Below are 22,407 nucleotides of genomic sequence, written 5' to 3'. Positions count from 1 at the left end.
CATCTATTTCCCATTGAGATCTTAATGGCGAGGAAAAAAGGACAGATGTCGATGGTTAAAACCTCCCAAACGTTATTTTTAGTGAATGGCAACAATATTATTATTGTTACTGAATGTCACCAAGGCTGTAAACTCACCTGAGCCTGAAGAGGGGATCATGTTTCCAGATCTCTGAACTTCATCAAATTTGCTGAAGATTACATTCAATCTGTAATGCAAGCACAGGACAAGAATTGCTGAGAAAAAAAAAAATATGGCAAAAAATCCAACTGATGTGTAGCAAACACATAATGACCAAAGATACACGTTACACAATACAAGAAATTTAAAAGTAAAAGGAGAAATAAGACATTATACTATCATTTATGGTAACAATAGAATTTACACTGGAGGGCTCAGTTGGCATTTACTGCATAAAGCAAATGTCTGACAAGGGTTTGCACTACTAACCCAATGGCCACCAAATAATGTAGTAATTAACGTGTGGCATCTGGACTATAATTAAACGTAAACCTCAACGCTGTATACATTCTTGATCTGCATTATGCTTTAAAAGTGTCATCGTTGTAAAGAGGGAGGAGGCATTTTGTGCACGTACAAAGACACACTTTAGGCAGGAAGCTGCAAAACTTCTCCATGACAGAACTTGTTTGTTGTGTGTAGTAAAATTCCCTTAAGTGATGAAGTATCCATCTAGCTCTTGCCTAAGCAAGGGTGTCCAAGTTTGGTTCTTGAAAACCCCTAACCAGCCAGGTTTAGATGTCTTTCTCGTCCAACATATGTGATTCAAATGATTACCGTATTTTCCGCACTATTAGGCGCATTTAAAAACTTAAAATTTATTCAAACAAACACAGTGCGCCTTATAATGCAGAGCGCCTTATATATGGATCAATTGATGAATTTGTTGATCCATACTGATTGTACAAGGCGCTCTGCCAATATGTTTCAGTACGTTTTAGTAAAACTAGTAAATTACAGGGTCGCATCGCTTCCCAGCATTACGGCAACCGTGGTCAGGGGGCATCATTGAATAGCTGTTGTACCGGCGAGGTTATTTCATTTCAAAATAGGTTGTTCCGTTAATGTTTTCGAGTACGTTTACGGATCAATATCCAACGGAATCGTAAATAAGCAGCACCAATGTGTTAAATCAGTCTTTAGTCGGTTCCGATCACTTTTATGTGAGCAAGTTTGAGAAACGTAATTGTTTGCAGGGGGCCGCCATGATACTTTGCTGAGGCTCATGGGAGTCTGCGAGCTAAGGCTCATGGGAGTTTGCGGGTGGCTAATGCTATAATGATAACTGCTATACGCACGAGGCTACTTCATTTCAAAATAGGCTGCTCCATTAATGTTTCGAGTAAATTTACGGATCGATATGGAAGCAGTACATAGCAGTAAGCAGTACCAATATGTTAGATCGAACTTTAGTCGGTTCCGATCACTTTTATAGGTGATAGTTTGAGAAACGTGATTATTTACTGAGGGCTCATTGGTTATTGGCTAGTGGATGCATACCGCAACCCTAGTCAACCTCAGTTTGTTGTAGTATAGCTTCTATTTTATGCGCCTTTTAATCCGGTGCGCCCTATATATGAAATAATTTCTCAAATAAAAAAATCAATGAGGGTGTGCTTTATAATCCAGTGCGCCTTATGGTGCGAAAAATACGGTAGCTCAGTAGCAAGCTTTGCAGAAGCAATCCTGATTATTTTAATCAAGTGTGTTGGACGAGAGGGACAACTAAATCAGGCTGGGTTGTGGCTCTCAGGGACCCCGCTTTGGGCACCGCTGATCAACATTATCTATCCATCTATCCACTGTATGTAGTTAAAAGTATAAGACCAGGCAATGTGACATGGAATTATTTTATTTTACTTGAATAAGGGACATTTTCATATCACTTGATCAATAAGGGTAAAGATATTTGTAAAAATAAAAATAATGATAAATTGTAAGTTAGTAACTTTTATTATGTGTAAATGTGTGAAATGAAATAGCCAGGCTACTTTCAAAATGTTACTGATGTTTTAAAATTTCAGGCATACATAATTAAGGTAATCCTTATTGAAAGAGCAAGCGGTGGTGGCCCACAAATACATTTCTTGCATCATGGTAAAGACAAAAGTGTATAATGGTGAAAAAAACCTTCTTTTTTTTTTTTATTGTTTCTGAAGTAAAGAGAGAGAAAAGAGAGGGAAATTTAGCACATTTTAAACCGTGAAGAGTCAAGTCCAAAATGTTCTTCGACTTTAAAGGTCACATGACCCAATCCAAAAACTTGAGCCCTCAAAACAAAATGGTAGCACCCTGAGATGGATAAAAATGGGTGGATTTTTCTGCTTAATTTGTATTCAACAAACTGAATATTGTGTTTAGACCAGTGGGGATTCAATCAACGTAGTATAAATAAAATATTTGACTTGACTTTTCTCTTTAAATCTGAGGGAAGGCCTGTGCATAGAGCCAAGGAGGTCTGCAGACTGTCACGGTTGAGAGTTCGACAGTGAACAATTTTTTTTTTTAGTGAATACTTATGTCATTAACATGATTAGTGACTTATTTAAGCATTCTTTTTTCACTGTTAAACTCCCTTTGTGGGCCCCACATGCTTAGAGACGATGGAAAATAGGATTATTTTTGACTAATCTTAAAACCATGATGCAGGATTAATCAATATATGTATAAATACTGTGCTTGCATATAGCACAGTATTTATACATATATTTGATCAAGTTCTGTGTCTATATTAATGCTCAATGATAAGTATAACATTTTATTAGCATGATGAAAAAATAAAGGTTTTATTAATCCTGTTGAACATAGTATGTTTACTGTTGAAGATAGTCAGAAACATGGTAATAATGGACTGTCAATTAATTACAATTTCAGCCATGGACATTTCTGCTATTTGGTAACCTAAGATACAAAATCCAGTGCTGTGTTACGGTGAGCAGGCGATAAAAACAGATTTGATACGATAGTGAAACGAACTGTATTGCATTTTACTGCGTGTTGCTGTTGAGGGGTTGTAATGACTGAGCATGCCATACTTAAGTACTGCAACTGAACTGGTCGCCAGTTAGTTGCAGGGAGCATAATAGAGACAAACAACCATTTACACTCACATATAGTAAACATACAGAGTGGAAAATTAATTTATGCTGCCTGCACAAAAGTCAAGCCAAGTGTATCACGACAACATCAGGGACCCGATTGTGTATCCCAAAACGGAATTAGCATCCTCAGAAAGCAAATCATGAAAACTTATTTGGGAAACATAAAGGTTTTGCATTCAAAGTTTGAAAAATATTAGTTTATAATATTGAATATTATTATTTTTCTGATTAAAAAATACTTGTTTGAATAACAATAATTCAAATACTCAATGAGTAAAAGTTATTGGTTTACAAATGAAAATTCAATTCAATATTTACCATTACTGACCAAATTATATGCAGTTGACATGTTTGTCCAGAAGATTGTGAACAATAAAATTAAAAAACAAGGGGGGAAATGATTTGCTGCTATGATCAAAGAGCCCCTAAAACCATGCGCCTGATTCATAGGTCCGATTTTGTGATAAAAGGAATAAAAATATGCTTAGGTATGCAGTTATGAGCTACAGAGGAATTAAAAAATAACAGCATATTAGTGGACATAAAAGCAAACCTTTGCAACTATCTTACCAGGTCATTGATTACTTTTGGGTAACCTAGAGCTTGAAGTTTTATTCGCAAGATAATAAGTGCAAATGTGAACAAACAAAGCAAAATCCCGAAACAAAAAAAGAAGCAGAAACCGAGATGGAAGTACCGTGACTGAGGCAAGCCCTTCTTGCTGAGATCCATCCTCACTCTCTCACCCACATGGCGGTAGATCTCCACCAAACAACTCATAGCCCCGTCTCGTACCTAAGTGTCAACACAAGATGACTAATACCTTAGTCTGCTGTATTGTGTTGTTGTTGTTTTTTCAAGTTAATATACCGTAAATTTCGGACTATAAGCCGCTACTTTTTTCTCAAATTTTGAAGCCTGTGGCTTAAAGTCCGGTGCGGTTTATATAGTTTTTTTTCTGTGATTTTTTTCATGACTAATACACTTATACACTCATAAAAAGGCTGTGGATCGCTGTTGTGCTGTTATGTTAATAAAGGTTATGCGTCTCTAAATAATCATCTCTTTCCTGACAATCATCTTTGTGTATATTCTCTTACAAATGGTAATTAAAGATTAAAAACCTTACGTAATCATGCGGCGACTTTATATGCATTTTTTCTGACGGCCATCCGGGGGGGCTCAAGCAGAAAAGGTAAGAGTGAGAGACGTGGAATATATGCATCGAGGAAAACAGTAGTGGCGCTTTGTGCATGAGGAAAGTTAGCGTAAACAGAGCCCAATGATGGAAGACACTGGAAGGCATGCGTATGACGCAGCTTTCAAGTTAAAAGCCATTGAGCTGGCTGATAAAGAAGGGAACAGAGCGGTTGCACGTCAACTTGGAATAAATGAATTGATTTAAAGTGGCCCTCCGACTTGAATGGGAGGCTTGGATACCCAGTGGCGAAAAATCGTTTACAAAAACTGGACGCATGCGAAGAGCAACTTTCGCACAAGTCTGCCAGTGGATCCTGACAGCGTGGAACAGTGTGAAAAAATCCACCATCACCAACGTCATTCTCATCCTGAGGCAAAAAGGCTTTTTGTGTACTGTCTTTCTTTATAAATAACTCGTGCGCTTATAGAATCGCAACTGAATCTTACCTTCAATCATTAATTTAATTATTACAGACAGCATTATTGCAGTACACAGAGTTGTTAATACTCATACCATTTAATTGTTGCAGAATCACTTTACTATTACAATGTTTCTAGTTCATTGCTCAAAGTACATTTACCAATTCAAAATACTAAACGACAAAAATGTGGATATGATTAACTATACCTGGCTTGTGGGATCCCCCAACAAGTTACATATGTGGGGTACAATCTTACTGAGAGTCAAGCCTTGAGCTCCATACCTGAAGGACAAAAAGGGAAATTGAGTGAAATTAACAAATAAGCATGGAGAGATGTTATTTTTTAATTGTAAATGGGCTGTCACTTGCATATCACTTTTCTACTGTGATTACTCAAAGCACTTCACACATCTTCCTCATTCACCTATTGATGACGTACCATCAGGAGCAACTGGGGATTCAGTGTCCTGCTCATGGTGTTAGTGTCTCGCTTACTGCTTCATAAACCAGTTGTATTTTTTTTTTTTTACTCCTCTTGATGGTACTGTTGGTTTAAATAAAGGCGTTTAAGAAATGCCACGTCAGTGTACTTTGAGCCAATATTGAACAAAGCATGCTATCTAGCGGAGTTAAATAAAATAAAAGCAAATTTGAAGCTTCATTTTCTCAGTTTTTATAAAATAAGTTTCCCCACCCAATAAGGTAATTATTTTATTACTGACATGACTTATAGTCCGAAAAACACGGAACTAAAAATTGAAATTGGAAGAAAGGAGGAATCTCACATGGTCAATGTGGCAATAAGGCAAAGGCAGACTCCTTCCCTGGTCCTGTTGTTCTTATGTTTGAAGCCTCCAAGCATTCGATCCCACACGTACTAATACAACACAAGATAACAAAACTAAGATTTACATAAATTATGACTTAATTAATCAAGTTGCTTACATATACAAGTAATATATCAATAACAAAGTGTACTATAATGTACAATATATATTATACCTGTGGAGATGCAGCTTGTTCCATGATCTTAAGCAATAGTGCTTGGTCTTGTTCTCTTACTTGGTCTTTGGCATCTCCCAATCGATCAATAAGACTAGGTAGAGCTGAATAAATAAAAACAAAACAATAAGAAGAAGAAAAAGTGGAAAACTCCATTCACATGTGAGTTACACAGAAGCTTCCACCCAAGTTCACTCTTTGGGCAGTATTCAGGGATTTCACATAAAAACACAGATTCAACTGTCAATTTCATCAGACAAGTAATAAAAGTTATTTAAAATATTTTTTTCCAGATACCAGACATTGGCTGCATTTAAATGCAAAGAACAGTCATCACGCCATTAAATGTTGGTCCAATCGTCAGAAAAACAGCATGGGATGTAAGGAAAATAAGTAAAGAAGAGGAATACAATTCTTGTTAAGTCTTAATTTCAGTAGATGAATTTAAATTTTAAACTACATAGCACAAAAAGGTAAATGCATATAGTAATATAATAGGGCTGCATTTTTAACAGACAAGTATTAAAAATCAGTTAAAATGTTTTTTTTCCAGATGCCAGACAATTGACAGTTCATCAATTTTAATACCACATAATGATGTAATAGTTGAAACATACCTGTTCCAACATGAGCCCTAAATCTCTCCTGTAATCTCGTCACTAAAGCAGAGAGGAGATCCAACCCTAGCAGAGCCACCTAGTGGGGACAAACAACTATTAATTTTAAATGTGCTTCTTTTTGGTCTCATCTGTCAGTGACATATTTTTTTTATTCACTAGCCATTCAATTGCATTGAAAAAACTTTTTGTGGAACACTAAATTAGCACTGACCAATTGATACAAAGAACAAGCAGAGCAAATAAAGGGCAAATAAAAAATGTAATTTAATAATTGAGACACCATGCACAGAGATTTTTTTTTTAATTCTGACATTATGACCATATGCAAAATTCGAAAGACACCAATAAAAACCACATATACACATATATATTGGTGGCATCGGACTAAAACCTTGTACCATCAAAATATACCTAAAAAATGGCAAGTGTGTGCAACCATTAGCATTGCATTGGGAAAGAGAGCGAGCAATAATAAATACTTTCAATTGGTCAATAATCAGTTGACACCCACACATGCAGACTAAAGAATAGAAATTCACCAATGTGTAACTTATAGGGTTTTGGCCTAAAACAGCATAATTGTCATCAAAAATAATTTTGCAATATTTTTGGAAAAAAGAAAAACAATTTTTAGAACACAGATTGGTATTTTTTTTATTGAATCTTTCTCGTTTCACTTTCACCGAACTAGTTAAACCTTTTACAACAATATAAAGAAGAAAAATGTTACACGCATGCACGCAAAGCACGACGTCAAGTGACATGGAGAAAATAAGGAAATCTGGTTCTCAGCGTGTGGGGCAGGGGTCCCGAAACCTTTCTCTTATCGGGGACTGGGGATCCATCGTGAATATAAACAGTAATATATCAAAAAAGGCAAAGTTGCTATGTTTGCTAGAGTGAGCACAGTGTGTGTTAACCACACACTGAGTAAAAATATATGCCGTATTTATTCTAAATCCTCATTCAAATCATGCAAAAACGATCATATCTTAATATCTGAACATTTAAATAGGTAACATATTTATTCTAATTATCGCCCAGGGCGATAATTAGAGAAGGTTTATGTCCAACAGTGGGGTTGGGCGATTAATAGAGAACACTTTTTGTCCGATCGCCAAGGGGCACTGAAATGGGCGATAATATGTATATTTTCCTTATGTAGTATGCAATACCAGCATCTCACTGGTATTTGGCCTAGAGACATCCCTTTTTTTTTCAATTAGAACGGAATTTGCTAGAATGTATAAAGTGAACACATTTGCCGCATTGGAAATTAAAAATGGACACCAATTACTAAGAATAAAGCTAAAATGAAATGCCAGTTTATCGATCGGGTCCCGCACGAAGCCACACCGGCGGCGCCATTACGCCATTAAGTTGTACATCTGGATGTCAACAAACCCAAACAACATGGCAGGTGATAGCGACAGCTCCGTTTCTAGCGGCAATATTAGCATCATTTTATCTGATTCAGAAACCTCTTTTGACGCAGAATATGATGAATCTAGCAGTTCACTTGGGATGAGCTGAGCACATTTTCTGAATTGTGCCCCTCCCGTCACTCTGGTTAGGTTGGCATAGTAAAAAGTGCTCTTGGGGGCTTTAGAGCGCCGAGTTGATCTCGGCACATGAAGACATGACCACCTGCAACGTTTGGTTTAGGTTTTATAAGCATTTTTAATTTTATTGCTTAAATCGCATTTTCTCGACGAGCTGAGCACCTTTTCTGAATTGTGCCTCTCCCGTCACTGTCGTTAGGTTGGCATAGTAAAAAGTTCTCAGGGGGCTTTAGAGTGCCGAGTTGACCACTGCGCATGGAGAAATGAACATCTGCAGCGTTTGGTTTAGGTTTTAGGCGCATTTTTAATTTTATTGCTTAAATCGCATTTTTTCGACGAGCTGAGCACGTTTTCTGAATTGTGCCCCTCCCGTCACGCTTCGACATACTTGACAAAGTCAAAGTCTCAAAGTCTCCTTTATTGTCAATTCCTCCGCATGTCAAGACACACAAAGAGATCGAAATTACGTTTCTCACTATCCCAGGGTGACAAGACAGAGTTCACAACGCACATACAAGTAAACAACACAGGAAAATTAAAACAAGAAGATGAACAATAAGAGTGATAGCACGCTAGCCGCTCCCGATGCACAGCAGAGTCCGGAAAGATGACAGTCAACCAGGCCACTGTGAACACGAGCACACAGCAGGCACGCACTGTCCGGTTCGTGGATCCTATCAGGCGAACGCAACCCATCTTGTCGTCCCGCGAACGAACGTACGCCAGGAGAATGGAAGGCACGGCTAGGCGAGCTGGGTTGGCCGCAAACCTGGCCCGATGGTCTCCGCGCTGGCCCCTCTTCTCTTTTTGTTTACATTCACTGAAGCTAAACGCGTACAACTTGAGACGTCATGAGACGTCACTTCCGGCTGGCGGCTCGGTGCAGTCAAACTCGTCTGCGCGACAAATTTAAATTATATTTTTCAGAGCTACAGCTTCCTTTTCGTTGTTTCGATCGTCAATTTATATTTATAAGCGGTTTATATTTAAACCGATTTATACATATACCGGTGTCTCTGGGCCTTTTATACTACAACAGCGGCTGTTATGATCTAACTCTAACAGCGGAATGCGTCAATTGACGCTCCATCGATGCGACACGTTACCGTCCCACACCACGTCTTGCGCACGTCATGTTATTGCGATCGTCTTTTTCGAGCGCACGCCCCGATATTGTAATTGTATGAGGCTATTGTAGCGGAGTGACGAGTGTAATTGTATCATAGTTTACGGAGAAAACCAATTTAAAAGGGGCATTCGACGTGCAGTCAAATCAGTCATATTTAAACTTGCGCAATGACGTCGGCATGCGGTCGCGGAGGAAAACGTAAGTTTTGGGGGGAATTTTTAGCAGCATGGGCGATAATTAGAGGTATCAACGTTTTTTATTTATGTCATTGCTAACACACACTGGGCGATTATTAGAATATGGGCGATAATTAGAATAAATACAGTATGTATATTAAAAATAATAAGATAAACATAGCTTCTTTCGGGGGCCGGAACAGATTTAGTTCCCTTCATTTCAATGAGAAACAGTTCACAACTTGACTCACGAAACGAAATAAATTAATAATCCGAGCTATAGTTTGTCATTTAATGAGCGCAGCTAATCTGGCATTTCAAAAACCGGAAATATTAAATGATGATCTTTGCAAATATCATTGATGCATTTTAGACTGAAAGACGGATTACATCCTTTATAAACAGTTCTGATAGAAATGTGGAATTCGACATTTCAGAATGTTGAAATAGTTCATCTGATGTGGATGTATAGACCCAACTGATCCATCTTGTTGCCAAGCATATAAAACACTGAAGGGCAGGGGTGCCCAATACGTTGATCGCGATCGACCGGTCGATTGCCTGGCCACTACTGGTTGATCGCGTGACATTAAAATGTTTTTGGGGTTTTTTTCGCACTTGACGCGTGCGCAAACAACGGCACTGACAACACAACACTAACACGTTAGCTCGCGAGTTCCCTCCAATTGTCAGAACCCTGTTTTTTCTCTTAAACTTAAGAAAGGGTAAAAAAAATGTGGGGGGCAGCTGGACATAGTAAAAAGATTTTTTAAAAAGTATCACTTTCATAGGGAATGGGAGGAGGACACACACACACACACACACACACATATATATATATATATATATATATATATATATATATATATATATATATATATATATATATATATATATATATAATTATTCTTTTAGTGGGTAGATCTTTGTGACTTGGTCATTTCAAAAGTAGCTCGCGAGCTGAAAATGTTTGGGCACCCCTGCTGAAGAGGAATGTTTCACAGACTGCACAATGGCTTGACAATAACAATTCAACCAACATGACGGTTGAAATTAGTTTCATCTCAAAGCAGTAAAGTAGTACGTACATTGGGGGTGTCCAAACTTTTTGCAAAGCGGGCCAGATTTGGTTTGATGAAGAGAGGGCCGACCATTCGCACCGACATTCATTGAACCATTACTACTGTAAATGAACTTGTAAATTTTTAACTACATCCTTTGCTGTCTGCAGATGGGTTGATCTTGTAAATGAGGATCTGTTGTCATTTGCACTACCAGAAAAGTTAAAGATTAAAATAATAAATTAAATACAAATGAACAATTTTATGAACGTTGAATGAATATTTTATTAGCTGTATTAAGTTTGTTTTATTATTGTACCGTATTGGCCCGAATATACTAAGATGGTGTTTTTTGCATTGAAAAGTGGGGGTCGTCTTACATTCGGGGTTTAGACATTATAGCCATTCACAATGCTAGATGGCGCCAGATATCTTCAAAGCGAATGCTGAACTTAACTCCCTAGAACAAAGCGAACCCCTGTCACGAAGAAGAAAAATAAAAATAGCTGTAGCAATTTGCATTATTTTGTTGCAATGTTTTTCCTTATTCAGATCTGTTTCAAGACTACAGTTACAGTTAGACTTTACTTTGATGGTTAATGCAGTTATTGCAGTTTTGTTGTTTTATCACAGTAGATTAGTTTATTTACATTTCAAAAACTGGAAGCCATTCATTTACAAATGTGATTGCACTTTAGTTTACATATTTAAATGTTCAAATATTAAGATGTGATTGACAGCTTTTGCATGATTTGAAAGAGGCAAAATAACATACATTTTCTCTTAAATATATTGTTATAATCATTTGTTTCAGATGTACTGTAATTGTTTTCTGTATAAAAATTAAATTTGGTGTTCAAAAAGTATTTTTTCCAACTTGAGTCTCGAAAAAGAGGGGGTCATCTTATAATCAGGGTCGCCTTATATTCGGGCCAATACGGTAATTGTTGTATTAATAAGAAGTGTGATATTGGTGTTTGTGACTGCAGTAAACAGGCCAGGTTGCATCATGTCAGATTTTTAATCCAAATTAAATCATTCTCCATTTGATCTTTTTTATTTCTACTTCATACGCAACAAATTAATTCATAATCACAAAATAATAATCCATAGTCTTTTTGTTGTTTGCGGTCACTGAGAGTGGGCGGCGCGGACGCGTAGTAGTGTGTAGAGTTAGTACGAAGTAGACAGCTCTCACCAGTAGTCCGTGTTTTTTTTTTGTTTTTTTTTTCCCTGTGCAGCGTCACTTGCAGCATCTCTGATTTTAGCGTCGCCTTAGTCCTTGGTGTGTGGACATTTGAATGAGGAAGTGTCTGTGTCACTGATTATTGCATACAGACACTTGTGTGCACGTGAACTGGGAAGGGACGTAGGAGACACGGTCGCAACTGATCATGAGCGCAAGGACAAGTTTCATTTCTGTGGCTCGCTCTGGGGCGTGCAGGTCCCTTCGACAGTGCCAGCGGGCCACTTATTATTGATTTTATGACACAATGCTTCGGGCCAGTTTAAATTTAGACACGGGCCGCATTTGGCCTGCGGGCCAGCCTTTGGACAATCTTGATGTAAATGCTTACAACAGGGTAAACAGAAGCAGACAACACAAACAGAGAAAACAAGAGGAACACAGACGAAAGAAAACCAAAGTTGTGAATAGAGCTTAAAAAAACCTTCAGATAAGCGTTCAGATAAAAAATATGATAAGGGAATTAGGAAAGGGAAGGCTATATGAGTGTTCGTAGTAATATTGGCTGAAAGAGCAACAAGTTAAAATTATAGGATTTACATGAGTAGCATGTGCCAATCTTAATGGAACCCTAATTGAAAGCATTGCAATTACTGCACCAGTGCCTGGCTAACCTGTAGTACAGTATACCGTATTTTCCGGACAATAAATCACAGTTTTTTCATAGTTTGGGTGGGGGTGAAACTTATACTCAGGAGCGACTTACGTGTGAAATTTTTAACACATTTTGTCATTTCACATGTTATGTTCACACTAAACCGCAAGAGGGCGCTCTAGAACTGTGCTGACAATTTCTGCAACTGACATAAGCAACATAGAAGAGGAAGCGCCGTGTCTTCTACTTCCGGACTTAGCAGAGTTGTTTAAAAGTGACATAGAGGATGAAGATTTCATTGGATTTAGTGATTTGGAGTGACATGAATGGTTTGGTAAACTTGTTAGCATGTTACTTATGCTGGTTATTTGAATAGCTCTAAATATGTTATGTTAACATACCAGGCAAGTTCTCAGTTCGTTGTTTATGTGTCATGTAAAGTTAGCATACCATACAATTATCAGCCTGTTGTTGCCTCTATTCTATTTTTATTTTAAATTGCCGTTCAAGATGACATTCCTGTTCTTGGTGTTGGATTTTATGGAATAGATTTCCTCAAAAAATGCGACTTATGCATTTTATGGCTGGTGCAACTTGTACTCCGGAGCGACTTACAGTCCGGAAAACATGGTACTCGTCAGGGATGAAAATGGCAAATGTGAAAAATGACTCGTCTACAAGTGATGAAAACCCAATTGTGGCGGTGTAAAAACACTCTCCGTATAAGTTAAGTTAACAAGGAGATATGATGTGACGAAAGTAGCGGCAAAATGCTGCCGATGATAAGGCGGATGTTGTCGCATCAGTGCTGCCAGTTAGTTAGGTTTACAGAGGCAAGCCGATTTTCGTAAGATAACGTCGCGGCGGGCGAGGGAATGCTTGCGAGTGCTTGCGAGTGCTCGCGAGTGCCGAGGCTAACGTTGGCCGCTTCCCTACACCCCCCCCCCCCCCCGATATATAAACAACATTTTCTCGACGGATTTACACGATTCACGAAAATGATACTTTCGACAGAAAAAAACACGGAAATCCGCGGATCCGTGGAAAATTCTCATCCTTGTACTCATTCACCAAGACAATTGACTGTTGTAAAAAAGGTTATCAAATGTCATAGTACTGGTCCTCTCGCACTTCGGCACAGGACTGTTAGGTTCTGTAAAACTGCATGGAGGGGAAAAAAAACATACCGCCACAGTACTTGGTCAACAATTCAAGGAAAGCCAGAAATTAATAAAAGCTGCAGCTTTTTCTCTAAGATCTTAAAACATAATTGTATGATTAAAAATACAGTAAATGTGCCCATATCCCCAGTATTAAGTACAATAACCCTGATGATTTCCCAGTATGAGCACACTTGGATCTCCAGTGAAATTTAGTCATACAACTACACTGAAATAATCCGCCTACTGTATAGCTCCTGCCTGCAGTTAATAGCCTCTTCATTAAGGAACTCAACTTTGTACTCTCAGAAAGGTTTTGCCTTGAACTTTTTTTTAACAATATACAGTATTTGTTCAAAAACAGATTTGATTCAGCCAACAACAGCCATGTGTGCTTAAAGGCAGCGACGTGGCCTATCAGACGGCAACCACGGGATGGAGTGTGACGTTAGTGATAAGTCCTGTTTGCTACAGGCAAGGACTATAAACAGCCTTGGTATCAGAAATAACATTGACAATTAACAGAACCAGCGTTTATCTGAGGAACACCCACACCTACCCCAACCAAACCTCCACTAGCACCCACAAAACACTCAACTAAATATGCATAAATCAAACTTGCGACACTCAAATATGACTGCAGTACAATGAAACATTCAAGTATATTAAAAATATTATTTGGAGAGAGGCTGCAGCTAAATTTTGGGCACGTAAAATAAAAAATTCTCTTAAACACAAGATTAGTCTGAAGATATTTCAAGATAAAAAAATAATCATGTAGTAAATTACCGTGTCGAGAACAGCTCACAAGAAAACATGAATGAGTGTCTTCATTGTGAGATAAAACTCCACAGCAAATATGAACAAGAACTTAACTGTTAAAGAACTTGCACGTATCATGGCAACTTTGTGGAATAGTGTAGAGTGGCCTGGAAAAACTCAACCAGATGATCAATCTTGTCATATGATATGTTTAAAATAAGCTCAAACTGGGACACAAACACAAAGTTTGGAAACGGCGTGGCAGAGTGGTCATCTTCCAACCCAGTGGTTGGGGATTTGATCCCCATCCATTGTGACCATGTCAAAGTGTCTTTGAGCAAGACATTGAAGCTAAGAGTAGAAAATAAATAATATTAGCGAACCCTTCAGCTCACCATGAGCGTCGAGGTAGCCACAAGCCGCTCATTCCTTATTTGTCGAAGGCGGGCTTACAAGACCGATTTCTTTTGTGCAAAAAGACATTTGGTGTGGCTTGCCAAAATAAAACAAACAAAAAATGTAATTATTTGTTTTGTTGATTGGAAAAGGTCAGCGAGGCATATACAGGCCAACAGACCATAGTTTCCCCATGCCTGCCCCAGAATAGACAAATTAATCTTCAAGTAATTGATTATTAAATTACTTGACAAGTATTTTGACAAGCAAGCAAGCTGTGATGGTATCAAAACGAGGAATTCAGACAAAAGCATCGTTGTTCCACTCCCAAATGGTTAGTGAAGTGTTTAAAACAGGGGTCACCAACCTTTCTTAAACCGAGAGCTACTTCCTGGGTACTGATTAAGGCAAAGGGCTACCAGTTTGACACAGACTTCTGAAATAGCCAATTTGCTCAATTTGGCTTTCACTGTGTTATTATTGTCATTTCCAGTTCACATGTAAGTGTGATTTGAAGAATAGCAAAAATACAGTCAAACTTTTGTTTTTGACCACAATCCGTTCCAGAAGGCAGTTCGAGAAGCGAATCGGTCGAATCCCGAATCTATTTTTCCCATTACAAATAATGGGAAAAAAATTAATCAGTTTCAAGACAAAACCCCCCGCCTTTTAGAAGCATTTTTTCATTTGCACATATTTGTCCGATTGAGCAACTGCAGCGCACCGCCGAACGCGCAACCGTAACGTGTCGCCCACCGCGCATTATTGTGACAGAGCCATCGCTGAAATTTAGAAAATATTTTTCAAGTCCTGATGTACTTTCCGAAATTTAAGTCGACCTCAGTGCGCAGGGAGCTTAATTTGGTCCAATCACGCAACCGCAGGGCGCCGGGCGCTCACTGTCTCATTGCTTTAAGAGCGTCTTTGTGTTTTAGGATGGCTTTACTGCTCCCACTTGCTTTCTTTGGAGGCATGATTAGGGGTTAATACAATCCTCAAAGTAACGAAAATACAATAACAACGGAGTCAGTCGGCATCCGGGCCGCGCGGTCGGGTTTTCTCGGGTCCTCTCGGCTCATCTCGCGAGGTTCGACCTCCGAATTTTGTTTGATAACCGAAGCAAAAAATCTAGAATTTTGTATTAGAATTCCGATTTGTTCGAGAACCAGGACGTTCGAAAACCGAGGTTTGACTGTAAAATAAATAGATGCAGCTCACTAAGTGCCGCTATTTGAGCTAATTTTAGAACAGTCCTGCGGGCGACTCATGCGGTCCTCACGGGCGACCTGGTGCCCGCGGGCAACGTTTTGGTGACCCCTGGTTTAAAAGAAAGGTGATGGATCACAGTGGTAAACATGCCCCTGCCACAGTTTTTAGAATATGCCTTTGGTATCAAATTCAAAAGGACTCAATATACATCTTCCTTTTACAAACTGGTGATTCTCACGGGGGTCATGGGTCTGCTATTGTGAATTAAATATAGGTTCAAAAAGATTTGGAAATTAATTATTTTTGTTTACGTTTTAGACAACGTTCATCTCGGTAAGGGTGTGGATCACTGACAAGCACGTGGTCACAAAATTGAAATTTATTCTGCATGAATGCAATTTTCATTACCTGTTTGGTTGTTGTTGACTGGTTGAAGTCAATGCACTAAAACCCACATGTCAACTTGTTGGCTTGAAGTTTAGACTTTGGAAATGTGGTCATTGGCTCTACTTGATTGATTGCTCCATTGGTTTTAAATTTTAAGCTACATAAAAAGCTAAATTATTGGCATTAGTGGTTGTAAACTTGGTTCGGTTTATGGATGTAGTAGAACTAATCTTGAGTTACTCACTAATGATCGGGATCATTTTGGTCATTTGAGCCAGTAAATTTGAGAAGTCAAATCTTAAAAGGGACTGTCATGGGCAGTGTTCCCTCTAAGCTGCGCAGCTGCGCAATTGCGCACTGGTCGCGCAGTCTTTGCGCACAAGAAACTCCATGCTGCGCACAAAATAAAATTGTGTGTCAGCATGAACTGATTGATTAATATCTAATGTTAGATGTAATCTAATCTAATTACGTGGACGAATGATTTTCTTTCTGTGCCTTTTTGTGGTGTAAATCAGTAATTGACAGGTGTACAGCCAATGATATGATATGGTTCACTTACGCTACATATATATATGTCACATATGTGTCCTGCACATCCGTGCCGCGCAGGTTAGCTAGCTAACGACAGTGCGGCGGAGTCAAGCGATGCGAATGCTAAATTAGCTAATTATGGGGAAATGAATGAGCGACGACACATCCACTCGCCAAGACAAAATAAATAAGAGATGCGGCAGTGCTTTTAAGATTGGATGGCTGTCGGAGTGTGTGCAACTACAAGAGGAAACAGTGAAACTGGGTGAGATTTTCTCTTTTTCCAATGAGAAAGGTCTCCTCTGCAAAACATGCAGTGAAGCCAAAGTGGCGGGCGAGTTTACTGAGGGAAAAATATGGAACGAATGGAAGTTGGACTACCTCAAGCGTCACATTCAGCAGAAATGTTATTTGAAAACTGTTGGAATTGTACAAAGACTCAAGATGGGACAGGGGATCGGTACATTATTGCGAGACAGCGCAAAAGATCGACAGATAAGTAACGAGCTGTCACACGAAACAAAATCCGACCCCGAGCAAGTTAAAGTTCTCATTGACTATTTATTTATTTATTTATTTATTCATTCATTAGTTTATTTACTTAATCTAGTGTTGCACACAGTGGTCCACAGTGAGCACAGGGAGCTTGTGTGTTTGCACAGACACTTGAAAAATTACAGGGAACACTGATCATGGGGCAAACATTCACACTTATTTTATTGTTGGACTTAAAAATGATGCCTGCAAGTACCCCCAACCCAATGAAAAAACACTCTGGAAAGTTCTTTGTTGTTCTCTGGCGGTTTTTAGCATATTTAGGAACATCCACTTCTAGATTTAACATTTATGAGCCTGATGACAATTAGAGAATCCCGCCAGCCGTTTCCCATTGTTTTCTCCGTTGAAGGTTGTTCTAAAAATGAATAGTTTTTAGACATTATAAGTGACATAATTTGGGCACACCGTGGGATGAAGCAGAACGCCAATGAACACAAGTAAGCAGGGTTCTGCCACAAGATCTCACGAGTGGCCAAGCCTCAGCCACTAGACTTGTGATGATTCAAAATCTGACTTGCACTTCCACAATGTTGCAAATTATAGCTAATCAAAATGCACATAAACCAGTGAGGCACAGCCACTTGCCAAACGCTTCCAAGTCATTACAATACAGTAAGTACAGTTGATACCCGTTATTTGTGGGAAATAGGTGCTCTGCCTGCCCACAAATAGCAAAAATGTGTTTGTAATTAAAGTCCATTAGAATGCAATGGGGAGGTTGGAGCAGATCCACATGTAGCATTAGACGATTTAAAGGCATTCCCTCCAACTATTCATGGAAGGCAAATTAATCTGTCATCCTTTCTATCACTTACTATCCCAAACTCAAGAGCTTGCACATTAGTTTTCATGTGATCAGCTTGTTTGAGTGAAATTGAGTGAAAATCAATTTAAACTCTTGATTGAAAATTTTAATTGTGTATTGTTTAAAAGGAACCACGTGACAGCTTGATCAAAGACAAAGATTTTTGATGACGCCGCTAAAGGTTTGTTTTTCAAAGAATTTAGTGATCATCCAAAATCCAAGTAGCTTTTCTCCCAACCAGCAGCATTCACCTTACACACAGACAGTACCAAAAGTACCAAAACTCTTCTTTTTTTTTTTTTACTGTTGCCACACTCAGATTTCTGAGTCTCACTAACAGTCAAATCTTATCTTACAAAACCAAAGTTAAACAATGATTTTCAACATCATCCGCATCATGATATTGTTGAGACACAATTAGATTTAGAACGGAAACACTAAATCATTTTTACTCGATTATATGAATTATGAGATTGTCTGGAGCCAAAATTATGATCATGATTAAAATGTGATTAATTGAGCAGCCCCAACATGACTAAGACTTGAGACATCAGAATATCAATTCTGTTCAATTCACTGCATGTTTATATTTACTGTCCACTCTTGTTGTGATTCTGTCGCTGCGTGCAGTCTGTATGCTGTCCCATGTGCAGACATCCTTGTTAATTTGTTTTTTGCGTCATCCACAAACGTAAAATGTGCTGACACTTTGTCCCCATTAGCACACCACAGGCAAGCGGCTCAGTCACGTGTCCTAACGACTCATCTTTCATATTCATGTCTTGTCAATAGGTACTTTGCTTTCCCTCACATGGTTGCTCAATGTTTTTTTTCTTTTCTTCTATGAGGATGGGCTGAGAGGGATCAGTATTGTGGTAACGTGTAATTAGTATTCATGATATGAACTTAAAATTCAAAAGGCTGGGAGACAGAGGTAAATATTATGTATCATCATATTGTTGAATTGTGGGCCATATATTATCACAATATTGAATTGTAAGTTACCCGTATCATGCCACTCAGTATTTTAATCCAAAATTATTTGGAAGAGGCCTAATTCTGATCTGATAGGATACCATGCGTTTTTTTATTTTTTAATGCTCTGATGACCATCTTGAATTACAAAATAATTTCAATTAGCGTCATCACTTGTAGCATGCAATCAAAATGCATGCTGAAAGAACCCACATCAGAGTTCCCAGCCCCATCAATGGAGTTTACCTTGAAGTTGCTGGAATTGACCCAGGAGCTGGCAATGCCATCAACCATCTTATCAAGTGCAGTCTGATCCTGTTCCAGATCATGAGACTTCTCTTTATCCACGATGTAATCGATGATCTCTTGGCCCACCTGAAGACGACGGCCCACATCTTTCTGCAGGACCTGAGCTAGACAACTCTCCATGTTGTACTCCATCAACCTGGGCTAAAATAATCACCTTCCCTGTGTTTGTCAGTCTTCCCAGATTTTGATTGGATGATTACAAAATATCCTGAGAGCTCAAAGCCTCAGGAAGTTTCTGTAAACCCCAACACTTGAATATATATTGGTGACTGGGTAAACAATTATCCAAAAGGACCCTCCTCCTTTTTGTGGCTACTGTAAGCACACCAGCAAGCTAGTGGCTGGGCCCTCGAGACTGATGTAGTCGGGCTTTGGGAATGGCAGCAATGCACCATGTGTATCAAGGCAGCAGCTGGGGAAAGTTTACTAGTGCCTCTAACTTGGGGTTTTACTTGGAGCCAAACCACTGCTGCAGTGTTTGCAACGGTGGTTTTGGAGAGCAACAATCAAAGTGGCAAATGGTGAAGGATGAAGGCCAGATCACATCTCCACGTGTATTCCTGGGATCTTCCCTGGAAAGCCCTGAAAAGGCAGAAAACACATGAGATTAAACACTAATAGAAAAGGCTCGAGATGTTATTACCGTATTTTCCGGACTATAAGTCGCAGTTTTTTCATAGTTTGGCCGTGGGTGCGACTTATAATCAGGAGTGACTTATATGTGAAATTATTAACACATTATTACTTGATCATTAACACATTACTTACTTCGTATTATAGTTGATCACTTCACATGTTATTTTCACTTTGAACCACATGAAAGCGCTCTTGGCCTGTGGAATAATTGGAACCACAACTGACAATGAGTCTGACCTCAGCGCCGCATGTACTTCCGGAGTCAGCAGTGGTGTTTATAAGAAGATTTCGATGGATTTAGTGATTTGAAGTGGCACGGATGGTTCGATATAATTGTTATTTATGTTATAGTTATTTGGTGTATAGTTTATATACAGTTACTATATAGGTCTGGAAATATTGGAGCCGCAACTGACGATGAGTCTGACGTCAGCGCCGCATGTTCTTCCAGGTCAACAGTGGCGTTGTTTACAAGTGACACAAAAGACGAAGATTTTGATGGATTTAGTGATTTGGAGTGACACAGACGGTTTGATAAACGTGTTCTTTATGTTATAGTTATTTCAATAATTGTTCATATATTATGTCAGGCACGTTCTCAGTTACTCATTTGTGTTTATGTAACGTTAGCAATCGTATAGTTTAGCCTGTTGTTGCCGATTCATGTCCTGTTCTTGGTGATGGATTTTGTAAAATAAAGTTCCCCCAAAAATGCGACTTGTACTCCGGTGTGACTTATATATGTTTTTTACATCTTTATTATACATTTTATGGCTGGTGCGACTTGTACTCCGGAGCAACTTGTAGTCCGGAAAAGACGGTACAGTCATCCCTCGCTATATCACGGTTCACCTTTCACGGCCTCGCTGCTTCACAGATTTTTTTCACAGTGAATTGTGTTATGGCTTCAGATGAAAAAGACACTACACAGCGAAGTAAGGCCGCAGAGGTATGTACTGATGATTAAAATTATTATTTCACTGTAGTTATCAGGAAGAAAGTGTTTACTTCTCTTTGTTAAACAAATGCTTGGACCTGAAAACAAGTTTTGTCCTTTGGTTTCAATGTTATTACCTGTATATTAATGTTAAAAAAAACGTTTCTACTACACGGATTTCACCAATCACGGGTTCTTTTCAGAACGTAACCCCAGCAAAAAACGAGGGATTAGTGTATATTCTATACTGTATATCCTTTTCAAACATGTCCCTCTTCTAAGGAGAGCCTCACATGATCAGCTGCATGACCGACTACTGTCATGGAAATACCTGTGAGGGCTGGGCACTCAACTTCACATAAATATGACACAGGCGTGTTTATCCACTGTATTGACAGTACACATTCATACACACACACGCACAAACACACTCTGTATTTTGACTTCCAATTCTTGAAAACAATTTCCGACGATATGAAATAACGTGCTTCTTGGAGCTCTATTGAACTGATAAATGGGCCCGATCTTATGAGCAATACAGATGTTTTTCAAATATTTAAAAATTAGTGTGTCCTTTTCCAGTGTGGGTTTTATACATTTGTTTGAGACAATACCTTTACTGCGACAGCAAAACTGTTAAAGAGAAGATTACAAACAAGTTACCACATACAATTTACAATCACCACACTTGATGGGTTCTTGGTATCGACAGATAAACAGTGTTTCCTGCACGTTCAAGTGTGTCCACGAGTTTAGAACCGGTAAAAGTCGTCTCAATATTGCACCAAAGCGTTAATCTATAACAATTCCTATTAATTATTACACAGGGGGAACGTCAACCACACGCGGCGTACTACGGAATTACGTGACGACATCATGTGACATTCATACCTAAAGTGCCCTTGATATGGCAGTCTGACATTATTTGTGCTGCCACCCAGTTTGTGTGCTTTTGTGCAGTGTTAGCTGCGCTCCTGCTAGCTCGCAGACAGACGATCACTGCTAGCAAATCAAGTAGAAACACCTTGTCAGCCTCAACACTTTTGACACAAAAGAATCTACCTGCATCAAAATCTCAAGAAATAATTCTTTACATGCACCGCTTCCAGGAGGAAACAGCTGCCCTGTTTATAATAGTCAGACTGTGCATGAGGAATTAAAACTAAAGCTTGTATTGTGGCGAAGCGCTCCCTTTCAATGAGACGTCAGGGAACTGGCACAGCACGAAGCAAATATGACAATAAAGGAAGCGAGCAGTGAGGATAAACTATTAAAATGCCTACCATAATCAGTTTGAAGACTGTTGATGGTCTTGGCAAATCATCTCTTGGTGTTGTTTCGGTATATGGCCTAAGAATCGTGTTTTTCCCTCCCCACCCGGAATGCTGCCTGCAGCACAAGAATGGGATCGTCGCGCGCATGCGCAGAAGGTAGAAGGATGATGGCACTTGGAGAACTGTCGCATGGCCAATCGGAACTGCTGAAGATCCTATGGTGACATCTGCTGGACGACGGTAATACATACAAACTAAATTTCGAAACACCGTTGACTTGAAGTTACCTCCTCGAAAGAATCATGTGCGGCGAGTCTCATAGCTGGTATA

General features: G+C 38.9%; 1 protein-coding gene across 5 annotated transcripts in view; it reads right to left on the bottom strand.

Moving 5' to 3' along the window:
- The window catches only part of clasp1a (cytoplasmic linker associated protein 1a), a 79,768-nt gene extending 57,522 nt beyond the window's left edge, over positions 1-22,246 (bottom strand). Inside the window, exons 1-8 of one of the 5 annotated variants that reach the window (XM_088383919.1) lie at positions 22,087-22,246; positions 19,168-19,812; positions 6,364-6,442; positions 5,747-5,850; positions 5,530-5,621; positions 4,951-5,026; positions 3,820-3,917; positions 138-208 (exon numbers count right to left, since the gene is read on the bottom strand). In XM_088383919.1, coding sequence (XP_088240045.1) covers positions 138-208; positions 3,820-3,917; positions 4,951-5,026; positions 5,530-5,621; positions 5,747-5,850; positions 6,364-6,442; positions 19,168-19,362 — 715 coding nt within the window. In that variant the 5' untranslated portion in view covers positions 19,363-19,812; positions 22,087-22,246. The remainder of the gene's footprint in view (positions 1-137; positions 209-3,819; positions 3,918-4,950; positions 5,027-5,529; positions 5,622-5,746; positions 5,851-6,363; positions 6,443-19,167; positions 19,813-22,086) is intronic. The other 4 variants (XM_088383921.1, XM_088383922.1, XM_088383923.1 and 1 more) reach the window with 4 other exon arrangements.
- Between the last annotated feature and the right edge of the window lie 161 nt (positions 22,247-22,407).

This window comes from Syngnathus floridae, chromosome 8 (assembly GCF_059516105.1).
Source record: "Syngnathus floridae isolate MCC-2025c chromosome 8, RoL_Sflo_1.0, whole genome shotgun sequence".
In the NCBI taxonomy this organism is placed as follows: domain Eukaryota; kingdom Metazoa; phylum Chordata; class Actinopteri; order Syngnathiformes; family Syngnathidae; genus Syngnathus; species Syngnathus floridae.
This window is presented reverse-complemented; position numbering and strand designations above follow the sequence as displayed.